This window comes from Xiphophorus hellerii, chromosome 21 (assembly GCF_003331165.1).
Source record: "Xiphophorus hellerii strain 12219 chromosome 21, Xiphophorus_hellerii-4.1, whole genome shotgun sequence".
Taxonomy (NCBI): Eukaryota; Metazoa; Chordata; class Actinopteri; order Cyprinodontiformes; family Poeciliidae; genus Xiphophorus; species Xiphophorus hellerii.
Window position 1 is genome coordinate 18101293 of NC_045692.1, and position 24417 is coordinate 18125709.

A 24417-nucleotide genomic window follows, 5' to 3' on the forward strand; every position below is an offset into this window, starting at 1 on the left:
TCTATGTCCAAATATATATATATTTTGTCAAAATTATTCTTGGATAATGAGATTTCAGTCTGCTCAGTTCTGATATTTTGAGTTCCTTTCAGATTGCGCTGTATCAGGGCCTCCTTTCACTTTAAATCCAAATAAGCTGCTGCTGGCCAAGACCCCCAACTCAACGTTTGTAGTCATATGAAAGTGACTACGAACAGATGCACTATAATACAACCGTACAACTTTGAAAAGCAGTTAGGTTAGTCAACAACAAAACTCTTGCCTTTTCCAGCAACCATCATACAGCGCATACAGCAGTAAAACCAGCTGACCAAACGTGCTGGAACTCTGCTTGTGTTGCTTGGTAACGGTGCAGTGCCTGCTGATTTGAAGCATTACATTCTGGACGTTTTTGAAACGGCTCATTTCCTAGATGGCAAAAAACATTAACTTATTTCCAGAAAATGTCAGTTTCCTTTTTTTTTTTAAGTTCTTGGGCTGTTTATAGAAGGAGCTGAGACCCAAATGGAAGCAAAAAAAAACACCCGCTTTAATACTCTGACTTTTGTTGTATTTTTCCAGGTTGCGTCGACTTCCTGGAGCAGCCCACCATGGCGTTTGTGAGGCTCCAAGAGGCGGTGGAACTGGAGTCCGTTCTGGAAGTTCCTGTGCCCGTCAGATTCCTCTTCGTTCTGCTTGGACCTCCAACCACCAGCATGGACTACCATCAGATTGGACGCTCAATCTCCACCCTCATGTCTGACAAGGTGAGCAGAGAAATAAATGGATGCTGTTGACTGGGGCTTGGCTTCTTGTGCCAGATCTCAATTTAATTGATTTTGCTTGTTTTCTTTCTAAAGAAATTACAGGAAATATTTTCAAAAAGTGCCATTTGTTTTAGTCATCCCTTCTCTGAGTTGCATGAGGAAGAATTAGAACCAGGCTACAAGAATTTTTGTTTAATTACCAGAAAGTAGTCGTCATATTAGCAGTTTTACCAGAAACATCTCCAATTAAGAAAAAAAAAAGTTTTAATGAGGGGAAAAAAACTCAGTTATCAGGATCTGACTTAATAAGCTCAATTTGTGTTGATCTTTATTTGAAATAGTCCAGCTAATGATTTGATGCTGATGTGTTAAAAGATTAACTTTCTGTTTAATATAATGGTCACAAAAGTTTTCAAACAATTACTGCTTTATTCTGGTATTGTTGCTACTTTATTCTGGTGTTATTGCATGATCCTTATATTCAGTCATAAAACTTACCTGAATATAAAGTCCAACTAAATAGAAGCTGTAAAACTCGCTCACATACGCCACAAGATGGCGGCCTTGGTTGGGCGTGCTGAAAACCCAAGGAGTCCATTGGTGAAGCAAAACCCTAAATAACACATGTTGAGTTGATTTTTGTGCATTTTTCTGTTGTCCTCAGCAATTTCATGAGGCAGCTTACCTGGCGGACGACAGGCAGGACCTGCTGAATGCCATCAACAACTTCTTGGACTGCAGTATCGTTCTGCCGCCATCGGAGATGGGAGACGACGAGTTGCTTCGCTCTGTTGCTCGCTTCCAGCGAGAAATGCTCCGTAAGAGGGAAGAACAAGAGCAGGTCAAACTGCTGGCTAAAGAGCCGAAAAGCTTCGAGGAGAAGGGTAAGCTCTACAATCAAGGGGAAACATTATTTTATCATGTTGCTGTTACGGTCTTCCTCAAACTGTGGTCCTTGGCCGTCCTCTAGTGGTCTGCAAGGTACTGCATGTAAACGACTGTTTATTGCCTTGAGGGTTAATTTCAGATATATTAAAATGTGTTATTCAAGATAAGTGGTCCTGATCAGCCTGAAAAAGTGAGAAAAACTGCTTTATAATGTCTTTTCCTACCCAGAGGCCCTCCTCAAACCTTCAAAACAGTCAGACGACCCCTTGAAGCGCACGAACCGCCCCTTCGGAGGCCTTATAAGAGACATTCAGCGTCGATACCCAAAGTACATCAGCGACTTCAGCGACGCCTTGAACAGCCAGTGCATGGCGGCGGTCATCTTCATCTACTTTGCTGCTCTCTCTCCAGCTATCACATTTGGAGGTTTACTAGGTACGGATGTGTCTCCTCATTTCAAAATGTCAGGGTTTTGTAATGTTGGAAATGAGGATATAATAAATCATTTCCAAAGCTTTTCCACCCTTTACATTAGAGTTAGAATTAAGCTTAAATCATCTGACCTGGTGTCTAATTAAATGCAATTAAAGACTCTTAGACAAAGTAAACCCAACACACCACTGCTTTTGTTTTTGACCATTGTTTGAGGTAAGCTATTCAGTTTGACTTGCCTTCACAGGTCTACTCAGTGTTGAGTCTTTTTACTGTTTGCTGCACTCCACAAGCTGACCCATGTCTTTCTGCCGTCAACTACCAGTTTAAAAAACTTAGGCTTAATACTGGATCTTCTCATGTTTTTAGCCTTAGCTTAACATTGTTTCCATTTTGTTGCTTGTTGTTCTAAATATGTGCAAATTAGAGATTTCCAAATCACAACTTGCAAAATAACTCTTTAAGATTCAACCTTTCAACAGAGTTTTGGTTAAAATTTATTTCCACTTATTTACATTACACTTTTCTTCTAAACAGGTGTATTTTCTTTTGTTTTTGAGGTAAATTGCATAGAATAAAGCTACATTAGAGTTGGAAAATGTTTGCCATCAGTTTTGCCCACTAAACTCTGGTCTCTTAAGAAGGATTTTCAGATCTCATCCTGTTCATGTTTCCGTACTGAGGAGCTCTGTGTGTGTTTATTTGAAGGTGAGAAGACAGACGGACTGATTGGGGTTTCTGAGCTGATCATCTCGACAGCGGTCCAGGGCATCTTGTTCTGCTTACTTGGAGCTCAGCCGCTGCTAGTTGTTGGTTTTTCTGGACCCATTCTGGTCTTTGAGGAAGCCTTTTATAGTGTAAGTTTTAGTGTGGACCTGATTAAGTTTGATTTGTATCATTAAACTGCACACAGTAACGGCATTTTAATAAAAACGACATGTAAAATTGAAAGGCACAAGGAATCATCCCTGAGGTATACCCCAAATGAGCAGAATAAATGATGATACTGTTCAAATGTGACAGAAAATAGATGATGCGAGATGTTTTAATACATCTTGTAGCAGGAAACATAACAAAGTGGAAAAAAGTTCTTATGCTGCCAGTTTCATTAGTCTCTTTTAAAATGCCGTTTCTGCTCTAAATTGCTCCTAAATTATAGCAACTGGGCTGCAGTTTCCTACACAAAATTATTTACTTTAAGCTTAAATAATTATAGCTTAATTTCCACGACTTGCATTGACATGAACGCTGGTCGGTCCACATTTCTCACTGTTCTGTGTCTCCACAGTTCTGCAAAGCAAACAGCATGGAGTACCTGACGGGCCGCGTCTGGATCGGCTTCTGGCTCATCGTCATCGTGATCTTCACGGTGGCCTTCGAAGGCAGCTTTCTGGTGCGCTTCGTCTCCCGCTTCACCCAGGAAATCTTCTCCTTCCTCATCTCCCTCATCTTCATCTGCGAGACCTTCATCAAGCTGGGGAGGGTACGCATGAGAGAGAGAAGTTTTTGTTTGCGTAACGGACGTTAAGCCGAAGTGACTAATCTTTGGACGGCGTTCAAAACATGGGGTCAAAATGAGTGTTTTCCTAACGAGATCTCCTGAAATCTGTTATGATGGATTTACTTTGAAAGATTAATGGGCTGAAGGTTTATTATTATTATTGTTAATAATTATTGTTATTATCCAGATTGAGGACGATGCAGTTATTTTAGGTTGGTGTTTAATGCAAGACTTTTGCGTTCAGATATTCAAGGAGCACCCGCTGAAACGCTGCTCAATCAACAGCACCACAGAAGAAGAAGAAGAAGACGTTGTAGCAGGAAACATCATGATGAGGGAGCACAACGACACCCACATCTTCACGGTTACCGGGGAGCCCAACACGGCGCTGCTTTCTCTGGTTCTCATGGCCGGAACGTTCTTCATCGCTTTTTACCTGCGGAAGTTCAAGAACAGCGCTTTTTTCCCCGGGAGTGTGAGACTTTATGATTTATACGATGAAAAGTATTCAGCATCACTGGAAATGTTTTTCTGTCAAATGGGCTGAAATTGTCAGTATAAATGCACTCGAGACCCAATCAAATATGCTTTAAATAAACCCCTCTAAAATGACATAAAATCTTGATATTTTACCTACTCAACTTGAGTAGTAGTTCAGCTTTTTTTAATTTTCCCTCATTAAAACAAAGAGCTCAAGTTTTCAACATTGTTTGGGCTTTATTGAAGAACGTAGGAACGATTCAAGTCGGCACGCCGCAATAGAAACACGATCTGGTCGCTCTCTCTCTTTTTGAAAATGTTTTGCTGTATTGTGCAAAGTTTAATAAATACTTTCAAAGCAGATTTGAAAAAAGTAGTATAGGGACTGCAAATGGTCTGTGAGCCACACTTTGGGCACCTCTGCAATAGCAGGTCAATATCTTCAACTATTTAAACTAAAGCTAAGATGATTTTAGAGCTTTATTAGCTTATTTGAACTATTATTCTCAGTTGAAGACCGTATGAACATGCCGTTTTTAAAAGAAAAACAGGAAATACAGAAAATGTTAGTTATTGATCAGATTAGTGGAAAAGTTGCAAAATTTGCATTAATAGTTGTGATCACAACTTCCTGGAGGAACTGAATATTTAGCGACATCTTGTGATTGGTTGTTTCCACCTCTTCGTTTCCAACCAGTTTGCGTTTTATTTTCTAGTGTCGCAGGATTATTGGAGACTTCGGAGTCCCCATTGCGATCCTGATCATGGTTCTGATGGATTACAGCATAGAAGACACTTATACTCAGGTTGGTTTCAGTGGTGTGGTTTCCCTCTAAGCCGCCTGTCCAAACGTTGCTGAGTGTCGTCTCTGTCCTCTGTCCAGAAACTGAGCGTCCCCAGCGGTTTCTCTGTGACGAGTCCCAACAAGCGAGGCTGGATCATCAATCCTCTGGGCTCGGACGGACAGTTTCCCGTCTGGATGATGTTCGCCTGCTGTCTTCCCGCGCTGCTGGTTTTCATTCTGATCTTTATGGAGACGCAGATCACAACGTGAGTAGAACCGTAGGCGCCATTTTGATTTGATCCTCGATGGTCAAGCAGCAAATAAACGGACGAGAAGCTGAGAAACCTCTGACCCAAGAGTGGAAATATATTTCCATTAGATTTTTTCTTTCTGTCCTTCATTCTTCCTTTCCTTAAGTCTTTCCATCTTTCATTTTCTGTGTCCTTATTCACTTCATCTGTCCTTCTTGTTCTTCCTTCTCCTTATTCCTTTACTTCCCTTGTGTTTTTCCCTTTTTCACTCTGTCCTTCCTTTTCGTTGTTCTTGTGACAATGACAATAAAGATTTATCTATCTATCTATCTAATGTCTTTTTATTCCTTTCTTTCTTCTTCCTTGTTTCCACTATTTTTTCCTTCCTTTCTTTTATCCTTCCTCCCTTCTATCTTTGCTATCTTTTATCCTTTCTTCCTCCCTTGCTTTCTTTTATTCTTCTTCCTTCCTTCTAACCTTCTTTGCTTACGTTTATTCTTTTTCTTGCATCCTTCCCCCTTCCTACGATCTTTCCTCTTTTACTCTTCCCTGCTTTTTATTCTTTCTTTATCCATCCTTCCTCGATTGCTTGCTGTTTTTTATCCTTTTTTTGAATTCCTCTTTCCTTGCTTTCTTCCTTGTTGCTTTTTTCATCTTTCCTTCCTTGCTTTCTCTCATTCTCTTGCTTGCTTGTTTTAATCCTCCCTTCCTTCCTCAGCTGTATTAGATGTATCGTAAGCATCTGTTTCTGTTCATTTTGCAGCTTCAGGTTTGCGTGTCTGCATCAGGATTTGATTTTCTAGAAAAACTCTCCTCCTTTTCTCTCCTTCAGGCTCATCGTCAGTAAGAAGGAGCGGATGCTGCTGAAGGGTTCTGGTTTCCACCTGGACCTGCTGCTCATCGTGGTCCTCGGCGGCAGCTCAGCTCTCTTCGGCCTGCCGTGGATGGCCGCCGCCACCGTTCGCTCCGTGACCCATGTCAATGCCCTGACGGTCATGAGCACAGCCGTCGCCCCTGGAGACAAGCCTCGCATCCAGGAGGTGAAGGAGCAGAGGGTCACCGGGCTGCTGGTCGCCATCATGGTTGGTGAGTGTCAAACTGGTACCTTTTTGCTCCCATTAAAGCTTCTTTTACTGGTGGAGTTTGTGTCCAGGTCTGTCCATTGTGATCGGCGACCTGCTGCGTCAGATTCCCCTCGCCGTGTTGTTTGGCATCTTCCTCTACATGGGGGTGATGTCGCTCAACGGCATCCAGCTGACAGAGCGAATGATGCTGCTCCTCATGCCGTCAAAGTATCACCCTGACCACACCTACGTACGCAAGGTGAGTCCAGATTAAAAACACGTAATCGATATGTCTGATGCAATGTTTCCCCCAGAAATGAAGCCTGGCGGCCCACCAGACTTATAATACACCGGAGGAAACTCTTTGGTGATAGAATATTCAAAATATGGAATATTCATTGAACCCTGATCCAAAACCGCACAGCATTCTGGGAGATTTCTGGCAGAGAAAAGGCTTAAATAATTAAAATGTATCAAAATATAAGTGTTTCATATCAGTTGCATGTACCGATATGAAATGTACGTTTCCCGTTGGTAAACTGGACTGATTTGTGTCCATCAGGTTCGTACGTGGCGCATGCATCTCTTCACCTGCATCCAGATGGTGTGCTTGGCTGTCCTCTGGGCCGTCATGTCCACCCAGGCGTCTCTGGCTTTCCCCTTTGTCCTCCTCCTCACCGTCCCCGTCAAGATGTTCGTGCTGCGTCGCATCTTCAACGAAAGAGAGATAGCATGTGTAAGTCAACCACATGGGGGCGCTGTGAGCCTGTTCAACCTCCTGTAATACAGACTCTGTTCTTTGTATGTTGTTAGGATGGTGTGAGTTTTTTGTTTTTTTTATTGTTGCAGCCTAAAATTGCTGAATTTGTGGCAACTTTTTTGAAAAAGTTGCAGCTAGATTTGTTGAGCTTTACTTTTGCAATGACACTACAAAATTGCTGGACATAACCTTTCCAAAAAGACAGGATTTTAACATAAAGAGGCAGTATTATGTAAAATTAACTTTTTGGAGTTTTACATCATGTAACTGGAATGTTGCCTTGATTCTTTCATGCACATTTGAGAAATTATCTTTGTCTCCATGGCAACCGTTCAACTGTGCAAAACGCCTGGGTGGACCTCGCATGCATCTGCTGAGCTCATTATATGAACTACTTCAATGCAGCACTGGTAAAATTGTCAAAAAGGCAGCATTGTTTTTTCCAGACAGAGTGCCATTTTATAGCATAAAAATGCCACTATGAGAAACTGTTGTCTTCAGTGGCTAACAAAATTATATGCATTTCAAATATGACTTAAAAGGAATTTGACTTTGTAATTTAGAACTTGTTCAATTTCAAGTTGCTCTTTCTGAAACTCCGCCTTCAGGAAGTCATCACAACATGGCTCCTCTATTAACAATTTAACGCTTTTACTAGAGTTTATGCTAATTTCTGCTGGCTAGTCTGAAGGAGCTGAGTGGGGGAGGATTGCTCTGTACGTTTGAAACTGCAGCTCAGAGGAGGAGCTGCACCTAGAAGGCGGGGCTAGGTCCACCCAGGCGTTTTGCATAGGTTGAATGGTTGCCATGGAGATTAAAGGATTTCTTAAACATGCAAGAAGGAATCAAACACTCAAAGTACTTTTTTGACAGTGGAATAAATTAGTTCTATTAAATGAAGCAAAAAAAGAAAATATTTATACCAGAAATAATATAAAAACAGGATATAAGATTCTCTACAATAAGTGGAAGACATGAATGGATGCATAACTGGTTCAACCAATACACAAGTTTTTTTTTTTTTAAATTGTGTGGTTTTCACTCATATTCTGGTAGTCTGTTCCATGAATGAGCGCCTCATAGTCGCCACCTTCTGGCTACACCGTGTTCTGCGCCTCAGTATGTTGCCATTTCCTCTAGTTTTTCTGTGAAATCACCCATTGATTAAAAACTCATTCAAAACTTTAAAAATAAGACGGACATCAGGATTCATAAGAATCGAGGTTTAAAATATCATGCAGTAATGAAAATTTAGTTTAAAACCACAAAAGTAACATGACACTAATACTACATTAGGACATTTGTTTTCATTTTGTTGAAAATTAATGCATCCATCTCCCTACTTTTTCTTTTTTTTTTAGCTGGATGGTGATGATGCAGAACCAAAGTTTGACGAGCGTGATTGTTACGACGAATACTCCGAGATGCACATGCCCGTGTAGCGCCGCTCCCAGGCCTCGCATCACCACTCAGTCCAACTCCACTCGACACCGAACCCCATCAGAACCGCTGATCTCCGGGTCAGAAAATTGAAAGTAAAGCTTGCTGGAAGAATCTGGTCAACAACATCTCTGCTTAGGCGCCTTTTTGTGCTCGATAGCGACAACAAAATGAAGAGATTTAGCTTTATTTCTTTATTTTTTCATGACATTTTATGTTTATTTAAACGTTTATTTCAGGGGACAAGAGATTCCAAATAAAACAAAGTGATTGCAAACTAAAAATTAATATATAGCAGTAGACGTATGTGCAAAACTGATTACTTTTTAGCCCTGAAAGGTTGCTATGATTCACATTGAATATGTGGAAGATATCTAGGATACATTCCTTAACATTAACATGTTGTTAGTGCTAGTCATGTTTTTTCTTCCTTTACACCCACTAAGCGCCTTACGAAGGAAACGAGATACTGAGCAGTTTTTTTCTCCTCATTCTGTCTTATTTTAGACAGTCAATCACTTTAAACATGAAGCTTGTAGCACTTTTTCATAAGAAACCAAATCTGAACTGTATTCTGGGTAATTATTTTAGCTGCTTAGTGTTCGTAGTGTGGCTTTAGTCGAGGGATATTTTTTTTTAGCCTGCTTTTTCATCATTTTGTTTTGTTTTTAACTCGGATGCTACAGTTTAAAAATCATCAGTTTCAGTGCCTGCAGTGATGCAAGATCACAAGCAGAGGGGGATCTTGGGTTACTGTTAATGTTTCACCAAAAAATGCAGTTGTACTGTTACAGTAATGCCATGAAATCATGTTTGTCATCATGCAGAGTTCACTTTTTATTTAAAAAAAATACAGTGGCGGTATAGATGGACTCGAATTGTCTGTCACTAATGTTATAATATGTTGTGACTCGGCGAGGAAATGCTGTAAATTAATCACCATTTTGTCCAAGTGCCAAATATCCGCAGTTAGAATAACAAGCTGCAGCAGTTTGGTTATCTCCGATCTGATCCTGCCGGGGTTTTTTTTGTTTTTTTTTCCGCTTTCACTCTAAAGCATTCCATATTTAAACTTTTGTTCTGTTAAAATTGTTTAATCATTTCAGATTCCCACCCAGACCGAGCAGAAAATTGATGCGTCACGCGGTTAAATCTTTGACTGTCAAACACTTTAAAACTGACTTCTGTTACATTATGTCAAACACTACTTTTCCCCTCTGAATGCCTCAGCCTGACTGAGATGGTGTCTTTCTGGGGTCAAAGGTCACAAAAAGTGACGTGCCTATGGGGTGGGGGGAAGTGACCTATAAGTGTGTTTAGGATGGCACATGTTACAGTGTTCAGCACTATTCAAACATCTCTGGATTATGCATCACTGCTGTTTGTGTAAAGCACAGGTGTCAAACTCCAGTCCTCCAGGGCCGCAGTCCTGCAGTGTTTAGATGTACCACAGGTACAAAACACTGGAATGAAAAGGCTTAATTGCCTCCTCTTTGTGTAGATCAGTTCTCCAGAGCCTTAATGACCTAATTATTCTATTCAGGTGTGGTGCAGCAGAGGCACATCTAAAAGTTGCAGGACTGCGACCCTCCAGGACTGGAGTTTGAGACCCCTGGTTTAAAGAATACTACAGAGGTTTTTTCTGCTTTTAATGTATGCAAACACTCAAAGATTTGGTAGAAGTGGTTTGTTTGTTTTGTGCAGTCTGTTGTTTCTGATAAGTGTGCCTGTGTAGCTTCAGATTCTGTGATCAAGTCGTTATGAAGTGTGTAGATTTGGTTTTATTGCAATACAAGTCCATGAAACTGTTGCTGATAACTTGTCCATCAGATATTGATGACAAATAAAGTATTTTCTATTTACCTGGGTTTTTTTTTTATTTATGAACATCTCATCCCTGCTTCAAATAAAGAAAAAACACAAATGTTGTTTTTGTTTTTTGTTTTAATCTACACCAACAGTCTTGTGATAATATTTTAAGATCTTTTTGTAAAAACTTGAGCATAAAAGGCATTTCACGACAAGGCCGTGGTTATTGGCAGTAGTTACAGCCTCAGTCTTCTCTAATGTCTGGAAACATATATTTAGGCCGTTCCCCAGGCAACAAATTGATTTTGGCGCAGGCTTTCTTGATTTATCTCTTTAGCGCTTTATGGTGCGTTCACACCAAACGCGTCTGGTTTACATTCAAAGTCTATGTGGAGGCACGTCGAGGATTGTTGTGGCGCATTTCTAGCGAGGCGTGATTTGAACCGTTTTTGGTGTGAACGCACATTTGGTGTGAACGCACCAAAAGTGCACACGCGTCAAACTTGAAGCATCAGATGCTCTTGGTGTGAACTCACCAATAGCATTAGCTCCACTAATACCAGTTTGAATTGGTGCTTTAGCTCTGTTAATGTTGTCAAATTAGCATTATAATGTTGGCTTCTGCTAATACTATATTGTATTAGTGTTTTAGCATTAGCATCTGGTAGTACATGTGGAATTAGTGGCTTAGTGTTGGTTTTCACTAATACTGTTTAACTCTTTAGCATTAGCTTGGACCAAATACCACGTTGACTTAGCACTTTAGCATTAATACCTGTTGCATTATTAGTGTTTCAGCCTTGGCAGAATTAACTTTTTAGCTAACTGTGCCCACTAATGAATATCTCTATTTACTCCACAGCATGATGCTGCCAAATAAAATTGGTGGAAAAAAGATGAAAATGTTTTGGGTTTTTTTCATATTTAGGTTCAAATATTTTAGAAGCACAGCAGGCTAGTACATGATTATGTTGGACAACTTGGTTTGGAAGATAAAAGTTTATCGTGTCTAAAATCCGCCTCCTGAAGTCGGAATGTGGCATGATTGAGCTTGTGTCCTTCAGTGGGAAGAAGAGGGCCGGATGCCCCTCCTCCCCTCTCTTCTGGAATATGGGTCGGCTGCTCCACTTTCAGCCCCACAGACACAAACTAACCACGATGGTTGCGTTCCTGCTCTGGGTCTTCAGCCTTGGCTGCCTGGCTTTGCCATCCGACACGCAGCCGGCTTACAACAACCTTCCTGAATCCTTCAAGAAGGGAGTGGATTTGACCCTGGAGAGACTCAGCTCCCATGCCAACATCCTGCATCACTTTCGCTTCTTCGGGAGTTTGGAAAAGTCCGAAATCGAGGTAAAGTTCTGTTGCTTTCTAATTTTGAGGTCCTGTGTCTAAGATCTACTGCACTTTGTCAAATTGTTAATGTTTCATATATTTCTAATATCTACGTTTGTTATTTCTAAGTATTTTTAGTCTAGTTTCTAGTGCAAATGCCTTAGGACATTTGAAATAAAACAGAATTTTCATGTGTTTCTTGTTGATAGTGACAGAAATTCAATCTTTGTCTTTCTTTGTGTGTGACAGGAAATTTTAAGTTTGCTATCTTTTAATGAACCTGCCTTTGAAAATAAGCTTTTGGCTAAAAAAAAAACCTATGTACAACACAATGTTTGGTTTGTTTTTTAACATACAACATTGGTTAATGTGCTGTACTTGATGAAATACATTTAAATTAAAATAAAAGTAGGTTACAAGTAAGGTTTCAGCAAAATATAGGAGCTTGTTTTATGCCAATAATTCCTAATTCCACTTATAAGACCTTTTTCCCAACGGGTACTTGTTTTTAATCAATATTAAGGAATAAATGCTTTAAGACGACTCCTATATCTTTCTGAAACCTGATTTGTAAGTCAGTTTTGTCTTATTTAAAGTGTAGTAAGATATTTGCACTAGAAACTAGGTAATATAGTTTGTTTTTGCAGTGTACTTTGACGTGTTCTGCTGCCTTACTTGTCTTTTTTTGTTAGGTTTTTATCTATTTAAATAAAGTTTTAATAAAATATTAACAAATAGTATTTATTATAATAAATTTCCAGAGCATTTTTAATATTAATATCATTGTTGCCTCACTTCCTCCTCAGCCCGGCTTTGATGTGAAAATCATAAACCACAACTTCTACCTTAAAGCCACAAAGTGCCAGAAAGGAACCGTCGACGCCTCGAGTTGCCAGTTCAGAAACGACAGGGTGAGGGTTGTTTTTTCCTTTCTTTTCTTTCTTTCTTTTCTTTTCTTCTTTTTTTGTTTATCTGATTTGGCAGTTCACTGAAACTGGGAAAGCTGGGGAATGTGGGATTGGAGGCGCCTGTTCTGACATGCCTCTGCTGTTTTGTTTGTGTGCGCTCATGCAGCCGCTCATCGACTGCGTAACCTGTTACAAAACCTTCGAGGGAGAGATTGAAGCAGAGCCGCAGCCGTACATCCACTGCGTCCACAGATCAGCGCTGACCGAGGTCCGTTTGACCCTTCCTGACCTTTTTCTTGCTTCAGACTTGACCTGAGGGCGGTGCTGGGTTTGACTTTCCTCCTTTTGTTCTGCAGGACATGAGAACCACCAGAGCTGAACAATGCCAAGCTCTGAAGTACAAATGCGGCACGCCGACTCTTCTCACATCAGTTGGAGACAATTAAGAAAGTTTAACACGTCAAAGCTAAATTATTCTGTCTCTGTTTTATCAAAACTAACTTCTATGATGTCAATTTTATCTTTTTTTTCTAACAAAGTAATGATAAAGTGCATAGTGTCAAATAGAAATAATTTTCCATCCTCTCGTCTCTCTCACGTTACTCAAACACACTTATCTAGTAAATAAAACGCTAAGATCACTTTATTACTGAATCTAGTTACTTTTCTATCTTTTGTTGCATTTTTACATTTTTATTATGCAGTGGTGTCATGTTCACCCTCTTTCAGTTCTGCTGTTTTAACCTAAAGTTTGCCAAAAAAAAATGTACTGGAAAAAGCCAAAACTAAAACTGTGTCTGAAAAAGTGAGTACACCAGTTTTGTTTTTTCCCCACATTCACTGTAAAACATTCCAGATTTTAACTTTTATATTAAAACAGTTTCCTCGGTGAATCATACTAAGGAATTATGACCCACTCCTCTTTATGTCATTGCTCCGGTACATTAAAGTTTGGACATATCAATTTCTGCTCAGCTCTCAGATTGATGTCTGGACTTTGACTAGACCATTCTAACGCGCTGATTTCTCCATTCTTAATGTAGATTTTCTTTAATAAGCAACATCTGATTGCTCCACTTCCTGCTCAATCGAAAATAAAGCAGCAGGGATGTATTTATTTTAATAAATAACCATGTGGAATTTGTTGGCTAAATAATTTTTACTTTGGAATGTGAACCTCTATGATTCAGCAGGGGTGTACTTTCTTTTTCCACTATGACCACAGCTTGTCTGGTTGCAGGGTTTTACAGCATTTTGTATCATCAGAGTTTGATGGAAATTTTAAGATAGTTTTCTGGAAATAAATGACTGGACTTTAAAACACATTTCCCAGTTTGGCTTCTGGCTGATGGAAAAAAAAACAAAACCGAAAACTCAAAAATAAAGGTTATAAAATGGGAATCTCGACTTGAATATTCTTTATAAGCTGGTTAAGAAGTTAAAGGATCTATTTTTATGCTTCCAAAAATATTAACGTTTATTAAATATCTTATCCCTGTAAGCAGAGCAAAAATAATTAATTTCTTCACCTAGTCACTGTTGATGCCTTTTCACAGTCTGCTCGATTCGTTTAAAGCAGAAAAAAAGTTTGGCTGCCAGCACAACGTCTGAGTAAATTAAGCTGCTCCAGTAGAGATTAAAATAATCTGTGATCTACAGACAGAGAGTAAAATATGCAGCAAACTATTCACCAGAAACTGGAGGTGGGCAGAAATGAAGATGAAGCTGTATGACCCCAATTGGATGAGGAAGTTTAAAATAACAATTTGGACTGCAGCATGTATGGAAATCCACAAGTGCCACAATTCAATCATGTAAAATGCCAAAAATTGATGTGAATTTTAAATAAATGGTAAATAAGTAAAAAAAACAAAATTGTTAAATATTTCATTATTGTATGTATGGTGATCTAGGCTATATGGGCAGTTGCCCAAGGTGGTTTTATACAGAATAATAAAAAAATTGCTTATATTTCAGTTGCGCCTTGTTTTCTGTTGATTTCATGTGTGTGGATTCAATGGGGAGTTGCTGAGTGCTGCTTGATATTGAGAAGAGATTGATTGTTTTATGTGCTTTGTTTGGGTTGCACTGTATTTGATCTCACCCCAAAATTTTAAAAATGTAATTAATTTTGATACTTAAGTAATTCATTACTTACGGTGGCTCAGATAGGTCAAGAAAAAGCAAAAGCCACAACAGAACAGAAAGAAGCCGCAACAACGAAAAGCCGCAACGCAACAGCAAATAGATGGAAAGCAAAACAAAAACACAACGAAAAGTTGCCACGTAACGGCGAAGTAGCACTAACGTTAATCTTCTAAAAGTCTGATAAAATGCAACACGACCTTTCACACTGAAGACGCTTTGAAAACAATCGGAAACATATCGGAATCAGATCTACATATGACAGATCAGATTTGTTTTGGGACGGTGAAGAGATTGGGATTGAGCTGTTCAGATTCCCAAGAAAAAAATAGGATATAGGTCACATATGGGCAAAAACATAAAATTAGTAGAGATTCACGATATATCGGCACAAACATCGGTATTGGCAGATAATAGTCATGTTGTAACATATCGGTATCGACCCAATAAATAAAATTGGGTCAATATGAACAACCGATATTTATTTTTATCTGTTTCTGGATTTCTTTTTCTAAAGGCGTCAAAATGGTAGTGAAATATATATAATATCAATAAATATTGGTTATCAACCATAACAGCGATATTATTAATAGAAGATATTGACAAAAATCTTTGTATTGGTGCATTCTTTAAGGTTTTGGTTGCATTCGGCTGTTGTGTGATCGCAGCCCGAGGTTTTCCTGACTGACTGATGTAATATCGTTGCTTTTCGAGATCTTTTAGCCTACTTCATGTTGTCTCATAGGTCCTAATTTTAACTAATTCTTTATTTAACCAGTTATATTTCCACATAGGACCAAATTAAGTTTGAGTAGATGTTTGTTTTTTTAGACATTAAAATAATTAGTCCATATTTTGTAATTAGTTAGTTTTGTTTTAATGATTTGAAACATTTAAGTGGCTGTTTCAGTCTGTACTCTAACCAGATGAAATGTTGAAGCTTTTCTTTAGAAGTGCCAATAACTTTCTGTTCGGGTCTGTAAGAGAAATCCTGCTTTTCCTGAACAGTTTCCTTTATAAATCCTCTCTAAATCTTCTTGAGAAACGCTTTAATCTCCTTCTCCTTCAGTTTCATTATTACTCAGTTCAGTGAGTCTGATTGTTTTCTTCATTGCTCCAGTTCACATCCACAGCCATAATAGGACTTGTTTTGGACGCCAGCAGAGAAAGGGAAAGAGAGAGAGAGGGGAAGGGTATTCACCCCTTGAAGCTCGGCTGTTTTCCTCGCACACAGTTGGAGGAAGATGGCTGCAGAGCTGCTGCTGCTGCTGCTTGTTTGCGCAGGAGGTTTGCTGCTTCCTGCCGAGGCCCAGGACTCGTACAATCAGCTGCCCATCGTCGACAAGGCCGGAGTCGACCTCGCCTTGGAGCAGCTGTTGACCAACTCCGGGGTCAAACACCATTTTCGCTTTTTGAAAAGTGTGGAGAAAAATGAACGTGATGTAAGTTTGAGTTTCTCTAATTTACATTTTCCTAATCTTGTGAAATCACTGAATCCTGTAACTTTGGTATTAAAATCACGTCAGGGCTGATTACTCAGGCTTGTTCCCTCATGTCCTCAAAAATGTGATCATAAGTTTGATTTTACAAAGTAAATGTAAAACTCAGAATCTTACAAAGTATTTTTGGTCCAGTTTCTAGTCCAAATATCTTTGCACACTTGAAATAAACTTACAAGTAACTTTTTAGTCATATATATATATATATATATATAAAAGTCAATAATTCCTTAATATTGATGAAAAAGTACTAGATCTGCAGGCAAATCTTTTCACTTGTAAGATGGGAAAATGTCTTATACAAGTGAAATAATCTGCCAGCAGAACTAGTTTTTAAAATCTAAATTAAGAAAACTTAAAACAAGCAAAAATGTCTTTCTGAAACATTATTATTCAAATGTGCTAAGATATTTGATAGAAACTAGACCAAAAATACTTGGGAAGATTTGTGTTTTTGTACTGAAGTTCTGGTTTAAACGTGTTTCAGTTTCTTTTCCTCTCTGCTTCCAGAAGGTTCTGGTTCTGACTTGTTTTCCCATCTGTTTCGGATCAGGCGCACTTTGGAACCCATAATGTAAACAAGTTTGCTCTTGCTAGATAAAAAATGTTGGATAAAGTTTAGCCTCTCTGGAGTGGAGGGAATAAATAAGGTGGGATCTTGTTTGGAGTTAATCAGTGTGAAATAAAAGGATCCGATTGTTTTTTGACGAGTCTGTTGCTATAGAAATGATCAATTACTCTAAAAACAATGCCATCTCTGAAACACGTTAAACCAGTTTCTGCCAGTTTGACCCAAATGGCAGCCAGAAAGAAGACGTTTTATAGCAGTGGCCTCATTTCAGGTGGATGACATTTAGGAGTTTCTTTAATCATTTTTCTCCAGGTTTTAAATTGTTATCCATCAGAAAAAAATGTAAATAATCCAATTTAAGTTTCCTCCTCCAGATTTTTACTCATAATGTTCAAAAATGTCCGAATTTATAATTACTGGCACTCTTTCTAGACTTCTCAGGTAAGAAGAAAAAGTCCCACAGCATAAGAGATCCTCCTCCGTACATAATGGGCATGATACATATTTATGCGTTTGTTTCTGGCTGCATCCAGCTCAACTGTCTATTGCATTTGCGTTTTTAATGACAATTACGGTATATCACAAAGACATACCAACAAGATGAATATGTACAAAATCAGAGCATCAGTGCTTTACTTCTCCATCATCAATGATCGTTTTTGTTGTTTTGTTTTGGCTACACTGGAAAAAAAATCTTTGTACATGTAGCAGATTAACATTAAATCAAACCAATATTCAACCCATTTATGATATCTTTTATTGATGACTTGTCTCTCATGCAGATTCAAACCATTTGCAAATTTACTTCATTTTAGCTAAAACAAATATGTTTTTTGACTAATAAATCTGTATTGTGGTGTCTTGCAGGAAGGGTTTGGCGTGCGTTTCCTCTACCATCACTTCCACCTGAGGCCCACCAGATGTGCCAAAGGAACAGCAGCTTCAGACTCTCGTATCTGTCCGTTCAGGAACGACAGAGTGAGTTAAGACCCAGAACCAAAGATTAACCATGTTTTCACAGGATTAAAACCTTGGGTGTTTTTATCTTTATTATCCACAGCCACTGATGGATTGTGCCGTTTGCTATAAAACGGTGGATGAGCAAATAGAAACTACTCCGGAGCCGTACGTTCACTGCATCCAGAGACCGAGGCTCACAGAGGTAAAACTTTCATCTTTCTGGTTCTGATGATACGTTTCAGCTGATGGAGGAAGTGCTTTATGTTGATGTTTCTGTTGATGCGCTCGCCCGTTTCAGGAAATGAAGACAACACGGATGAACCACTGGAAGAAGATGACCTACAAAACTGGCGGTGCCACTATTATGGCCCTGTCCACTGGCTAAAGATGCTCTTTACATGCAAAGCATCACACCAGACAGACTTCACACATGCATAAATAACTCTGTCAAAATGTGTGATTTTCTTTTTCGTTTTACTGTTACATTTGACATAAAAATCTCTGATTTATATTCATTTTAAGTTCCTAAAGTGACTTTATTCCAAATATAGTCTTGTAACACAGAACATGTCACTTTCTCTGGATTTATCAGTAGAAATAAGAAATGTTTAATCCTGGATGTCAAAGAGAGGTTCATTAATTCATTTTTAATGCTCTTTATCAACATCAATTCATATTAAATTTGGGCTTTTGGTGATGGAATGGTTTTATAACATCAGAACATTTCTAAATTTAATCTGCAAGAAAAGTTTCCATATGGATGTATATTCATACATCCCACTAATATAAGGGTCTTGTAGTAAAAATGTAATTTGCAAAATAAATGTTTGACTTTTCAAACTCATAGATTTCCAAGTTTTTTCTATAAAACTTCTGATATCAAACTTTCTGGGGTTTTCTATCTACAATTGTCCTAATACTCCGTTGCCATGCATGTTCAATAAATGTTGCCAAAACAAAACTCTTCATTTTGTTGCATCTTCAGAAACAGGTTATTTCTGAAATCATAATATAAAAGACAGTGAAATATGAAATAAAACGAAGTACAAGTGCGCACACATCGCTTAAATGAAGCAATAGTGGCACCAAGTGGTAGCGAGAGGAACTGCACGAGTTTTATACAAAAAAGCAAAAAGTTCCAGGATGTTGTCTTCTTTTGCTCCACTGCAGTTATGTTTGTCAAAAGAAAAGGAAATACTTTATAGTATATGAGGAATATACAAAGAGGCAAAGCATGATTAATAAAAATATGAATGATGATCCTCAAACAAATACCAGTCACTGTCCAAAAGGAAGTTAACTGGAAGAAAACTGGGAGACGAACCGGTTTACTGGGAGAAACAGCCGAGTCTGGTCCAGACTTCCGGACAGCTGAGAGGAGGCGCTGCTGCCATCTGCTGGTGACTCCGAGGAACAACTTCATATCTCTTACTGTCAATAAAACATCTAATATAGAAAAATAGACGTTTTTCAAAAGAGTGAGTTGACTGATGATGTCATCAGCCTCTGTGACTGATGATGTCACAGAGGCTGAAGACATCATCAGTCACAGAGGCTCTATATGACTGGCAGGCAGAACTTCTCCTTCACTCTGCATCTCAAATCGGTTGGATCAGGTCGGCATTGTGACGAATCGCTTCGTACGATTAGGACAACTTCGAAAGAGAAACAAATTCTCAGGAATTTCTAGTATTTCTAAGGATCAGTTCAGAAATACTACAGCATGTTCTTCCACGTCGGTTTCCTTCTTGGATATGTAATTACTACTGCGATGAAGAAGTTCAGCAGCCGGTACGCTGCTGATGCTGATTTGGAGCAGAACAGCAGTGAAACGGCCGTTGAAACGCCAGAAGACTGCTTGGCTTTCACTGTTCCTGCTGACTCTTCTGTTGAAGAGCATAATATGAGTAAGAGCAGCGAATCGATCCCTTCCACCTTTGGGAATAGAAACGGATGTTCTGGATTTGAAGAACATCCTGAAGATGAAGTTTGTGCTAAAGAAATGAGCACAATGAAGAACGAACATGGCACTGCGGACAGCAGCTGCAACGTGGGAATGACGGGAGATTTGATGGAAACCAGTAACTGTGAAGCAGCGAGTGTTTTGGTCAGCTCAGATCTGGCTGAGGAAGATTTGGCAGATCGTTGCTACCAAGGCGACAGTCAAACAATTCCTTCTTCAGTCAACATTTGCAAGTTTTCCAACAACAGCTGGATGAATGCCGCCATGCACAGCATCCTGAACCTCAGGAAAGCCAGAAAGTTTGTGGATGAGTATCCTGAGAAGATCTCTGGAGCTTTTTCAGCAACTCCATCACGCGCCAGTTTTCTCCATACAGACATGGAAAATCTAGGGAAACTTTTTACCCCAGAGGAAATCAAAGCAGTTCTGACAGAGATTAGTGAGAATGAACCAAATATGGGCTCAGGAAACAGGAACAAGTTAAAAGACTTTCTGAGGGTTATGTTAGACCGGTTGAACCAGAGAGGGATTGAAACCGCATGCATTTTATACAGTAATAACAGCTGTGAAGAAAGTGCTGAAATGCCAGCCATCTTGGATTTTGGTCCCATCATCACCCTGCCGGTCACAAATCCTGTGGACACCACCGCTTCTCTCCTGAACAACTGGATTTATTTGGCTTCAGGAAAGGATTGTTCTCTGTCCTCATCCAGCTCAGCGACAAACGTCTTCCTCCATGACACTGACGTGATAACCTTGCATCTGCCATGGTTCGGCGGTTGGGCGGACTCACCACACACCGTGATTCCTAGTACAACCATTAGCATCCCCATAAAAACTGGAACTCAGTTGTACCGTCTATCGTCAGTCATTTGTCTGGACAAGCTGAGTTCTCAGGCTGACGGCTTTTACACCTATCTGGTGTATGAAGACCTGCTGTTTAAGGCTGTAAATGACAAGGTCACAACCCCAGAAACAAACAGTGTGTTCGACATTTGGCAGAACGGGTTCATGTACATCTATGAGAAGTTTTCAGAAGGTCAGGACGGACTCAGAGATGAGCTCACAGGTAGCTCTCAGGAGAGGAGCTGCGGCCCTGAAAACGCAGCTGATATGTCGACGATGAATGGATATTGTGGCGGGCCGACACCTTCGAGTCAACCAGACAATCTGATGGAAAAAAACTCCACAGCGAGCAGTGAGAGCACCGGCGCTGAGGCTGAAGACACAGTCAGGGAAAGCACAGCCAGTACGGCGAGTCCCCATGCACTGAACCAGGAATATCCAACAAACGGTGATCTTGATCCAGTCATTTACGTTTGCCAGTATTTCAACCACAGATGGGCAAATGTCACGATGCACAGCATTATGAACCTGAAAGTTATCAAGAAGTACATGGCTCAGTATCTGGCTCAGCAGGCCTGTGAAGCGTCATCAGGATATCCATCTGGTGCCTCCAGGTACGACCCAGAGCAAGGAGATTTCCCAAGGAGCCGAAAGTCATGCAGTGTTCAGCAGTTTGACATCACAAAGTGCATGAAGTTTGTGAGCAAAAAGACTGAATTTGCAGCATTAAATACCTTTAAGCCAGGTCAGAAGGTTGAGATCTCTGTTTTATTGGATGTTGTTTTGGTCTGGTTAAAAATGAATGCTGTCAAAGTAACCTGCACAATGCAGCAGTTTATGACTTGTGCAGACTGTGAGATAGATGAACTGGTCTCTACAAAGATAGGTGTCCTGATTAATTTGAAAAACACAAGACCAAATGACACCACAGCATCTCTCTTTGAACGCCATCTTCAGCAAGCGAGTTCTCTGAAGAAATGCTGCAGCTCTTGTAGAATAGAGAACATCTGCATCCTCGACAAAACAGATGTGATCTGCATGTACCTGCATCGACAGCTCAGTGATGAAGACGGCGGACTGCTTCTGACTCCCAGTGCAACCATTGAAGCTCCGTTAGAAATGGGAACCCAATTGTTCTGTCTATCCTCGGTCATCTGCTGTGAAATCCAAAATTCCCAGATGTACAATTTTTATACATACGTGATATGTGGACAAACGGTATATAAAATTGAAGATGGAATGGTAACCGATGCAGATGAGGGCTGTGTAGAAGACATGAAGAGAAGAGGATTCATCTACTTCTACGATAAGTACGCAGAAGGAGAGGAGAGATTTAGCTTTCAGGAAAACAATTTCAAGTCTGGAACTGAACAAACTGTGCCAACGGTGGTGAACTATAGATACAAAAGTGTGGATAAAAGAGAAATTTACCGCCAAAAAAGAAACTATTCAGTCAACCTTTGTGCAAATCTGTGCATAATTTATTTCTTATTTCGGATGTTTTGTTATTTTTTGTTGCCTTTATTTACTTCTACTACATTCTTTGACTTTCCTTTCTGTATTAATGATTGGATGGCCTTTGGTTTAGCCATCATTCGCATTATTACGCTGGTCATACCAAAATCACCAAAAAAAAAAAAAAAGGTGAAAAGGTGAGCCCAAATGAAATCAGCAGCTGTTCTTGAACCCTTTGGAGTACATGCAAAAGCTTGGACTCTTTATGAAGATGTCAAGCTAGCTTTTATTTCTGCAGTCAAATAATTACTTCTACTATATTCTTAGCCTTTTCTCTCAATACGTTTGTTTAGTTTGTGACACAGGTGACATTAAATACACAGCAGGTAATCAGGGAATGAGACACACCTGGGAACAATCAAGGGGCAGAGAGAACAACACGGAGACTCAGAAGACACAGAAACTCAAAATAAACACACAGAAAAACACAGATCACAACAGTAACGTTGTTACCCCCCCAACCCCCAAGGGCGGCTCCAAGACGTCCAAAACAAGTCCAAAGCAACAAAACACAACAAGAGTGGGCGGAGACACAGGAGGCGGACCGTTGTGGGGAGTCCGGCGGGCATCTGAGGCGCTTGAGGTGAACCCCACAAGGAAGGTCCGGCGGGCGACGGTGGAGGAGGGGCTGGGCCACAGGAGGCAACGGTTGAGCACTAGGGGGACGGGGGGGACTCGGAGGGAGCACTGAGACCATTAGGGTGCGGAGAAGAAGAAAAATTACTTTATTCATCCCAGCAGGGAAATTATTTCACAGTTACAGCAAGAATTTTTTATACACAGATTAATACACACACACAACAGGAGCTGCGTCTGCAGGCAGCCAGCTGAGCCAGCGCCATTTTTGAAGGAGGACATGCGGCAAAGGTCGTTGGGACCGGGAGTCGAACCCGCGACGTCCGCGGGTCTAAGGCCTCCAAATGTGGGGCGTGCTGACCCCCTGCGCCACCACAGCCCCAATGAGTGGAGACCCACTTATAGGGGCAGGAAACTGTTGAGACGTTTACTCAAGACACGCACCATACATGCACGCACACTCAACAACGGACACAAAGATTCTGCACAAAAGCCTTTTGTTTCATACGGACACTTTCTGTAGAAACGAAACTTAACTTTAGCTCATCGTCTGACCACTAGGCAGTGAAGTAACACACCAGCAGACCAGGAGGCGGACTTTAGGATATAAGCAAGGTGTCTTCCGTGTTTGAGCAGATGCTGTATAGATTCGGGCCTTTACACTTGACATCCACATCTTTTTAGCGCTAAAAAGAATAAAATAAGTAAACTCTGATTGTTCTGTGTTGGCTGATTTCCTGTTGGTGTGCTCACACGTTTTGGGTCCGTCGAGTATTAATCACAACAAATGGTAGCAGAGGATGGTTTCGTGTTGAGATACGAGCAGAGATTGGACGGGCCGTTTAAGGCAACAGCCTGCCGGGACAGTGCATGGGTGTTGGGCCCAAATAAACAGGTGAGGAAGCTTTTTCCTTAGATATACACCCTTGTACTGTTTCTTTGGGCTGTCTAAATTCCATATATCAGCCGGTGTTCATATTGAGTTGTCTGATTTGTCAGTTGTGTCGTTCTGCTTTCCGTTGGTTGGTCTAAGTCTTTTATTATTCATAGGAGCAATATAAAAATAAATAAATAAAAAAAATAAGTAGTTTGGGTCGATTGGCATGCAGTGAGAACTGGCCGTCTCCTCCTTGCGTCGGACGCGGCGAAGGTTAAGGCTGGGTTTTGTCGGTTTTGGCCCCGAGGAGTACTGCCCTCGAAAATGAACGCGCTGGCCAATCTGAGTCAGCTCAAGAAACGCTAAAAGCGGTGAGAGCTGGCCACCATAGGACAACGTAGATATTGGGTTAAGGTTGATCGCGATCTGCTCCTCAGATGAGGTATAAGTACAAAGTAGAAGTACAAAGGATAAGTACAAAGTAGAAGTAAAAAGTGTTGCCATCGAGGACAAAAATAGGAGCTCTGTAGAGCATGGATCCATTTCTGTGTTTTGTGTAAAGTTGTCTCTTTTATGTCAGCTGTGTCTCTGTCAGCTGTGTGTGTCCCACTCTGCCGCCGAGCAGACGTTTTGTCCATGCGTCGCTTTTCTGTTTGTTGTAAATGTGCTTTGAAACCATGGTTGGGGTCTGGGAACTGTAATTTGGGGAAAAGTTTTTAACTTTATCTGCTGTGTTGGTTTTCTCGCCGCCGTGCGAGCAGAAAGGAAAAAAAAAAGAAAAAAGGGAGACAGAGGCAGTAAAAAAAGGCAGAGAAGAGGAGAGGAGGAGGTCGACAGGGAGAAATACGATTTGAAGTGGGGCGCAGGGCCCTGGATGACGCTCGGGGAGCAAATATACGGATTAATGACTTATCTGGGGGAACATGACGAATTCCAAAAGGACTGGGATGGACAAAAAGTACAAAATAAATTAAAAAGTCTGGTGGCAATGGATGGAGGCGATTTGCTAAGCAGACAGCCCCTGGGGAAACATTTGTTGCAGGTAGGTCTGTCACGATAGCAAATTTTGC

General features: G+C 40.3%; 2 protein-coding genes and 1 long non-coding RNA gene across 6 annotated transcripts in view; 2 read left to right on the plus strand and 1 right to left on the minus strand.

Annotated features, from left to right (window-relative positions):
* Positions 1-8608, plus strand: part of slc4a2b (solute carrier family 4 member 2b) — a 47973-nt gene extending 39365 nt beyond the window's left edge. For all 4 annotated transcript variants that reach the window (XM_032551012.1, XM_032551010.1, XM_032551011.1 and 1 more), the window contains 12 exons: positions 562-746; positions 1411-1630; positions 1863-2069; positions 2775-2923; positions 3355-3549; positions 3812-4042; positions 4764-4853; positions 4931-5097; positions 5915-6168; positions 6236-6405; positions 6709-6882; positions 8268-8608. In XM_032551012.1, the coding sequence (XP_032406903.1) occupies positions 562-746; positions 1411-1630; positions 1863-2069; positions 2775-2923; positions 3355-3549; positions 3812-4042; positions 4764-4853; positions 4931-5097; positions 5915-6168; positions 6236-6405; positions 6709-6882; positions 8268-8348 (2123 nt within the window). In that variant the 3' untranslated portion in view covers positions 8349-8608. The remainder of the gene's footprint in view (positions 1-561; positions 747-1410; positions 1631-1862; positions 2070-2774; positions 2924-3354; positions 3550-3811; positions 4043-4763; positions 4854-4930; positions 5098-5914; positions 6169-6235; positions 6406-6708; positions 6883-8267) is intronic.
* On the minus strand, positions 601-1579 carry LOC116711631 (uncharacterized). Its single transcript, XR_004337294.1, has 3 exons — positions 1432-1579; positions 1245-1323; positions 601-738 (listed from the first exon to the last, which is right to left on the minus strand). It is a non-coding gene; the product is annotated as an uncharacterized LOC116711631 (long non-coding RNA).
* A 2575-nt stretch (positions 8609-11183) lies between the features above and the next one.
* LOC116711630 (uncharacterized) lies at positions 11184-14366 on the plus strand. The gene is made up of 4 exons (XM_032551018.1): positions 11184-11505; positions 12294-12398; positions 12562-12663; positions 12752-14366. The coding sequence occupies exons 1-4, from the start codon at positions 11197-11199 to the stop codon at positions 12839-12841; spliced, it is 606 nt and encodes a 201-aa protein (XP_032406909.1). The 5' UTR covers positions 11184-11196; the 3' UTR covers positions 12842-14366.
* Positions 14367-24417: the final 10051 nt, after the last annotated feature.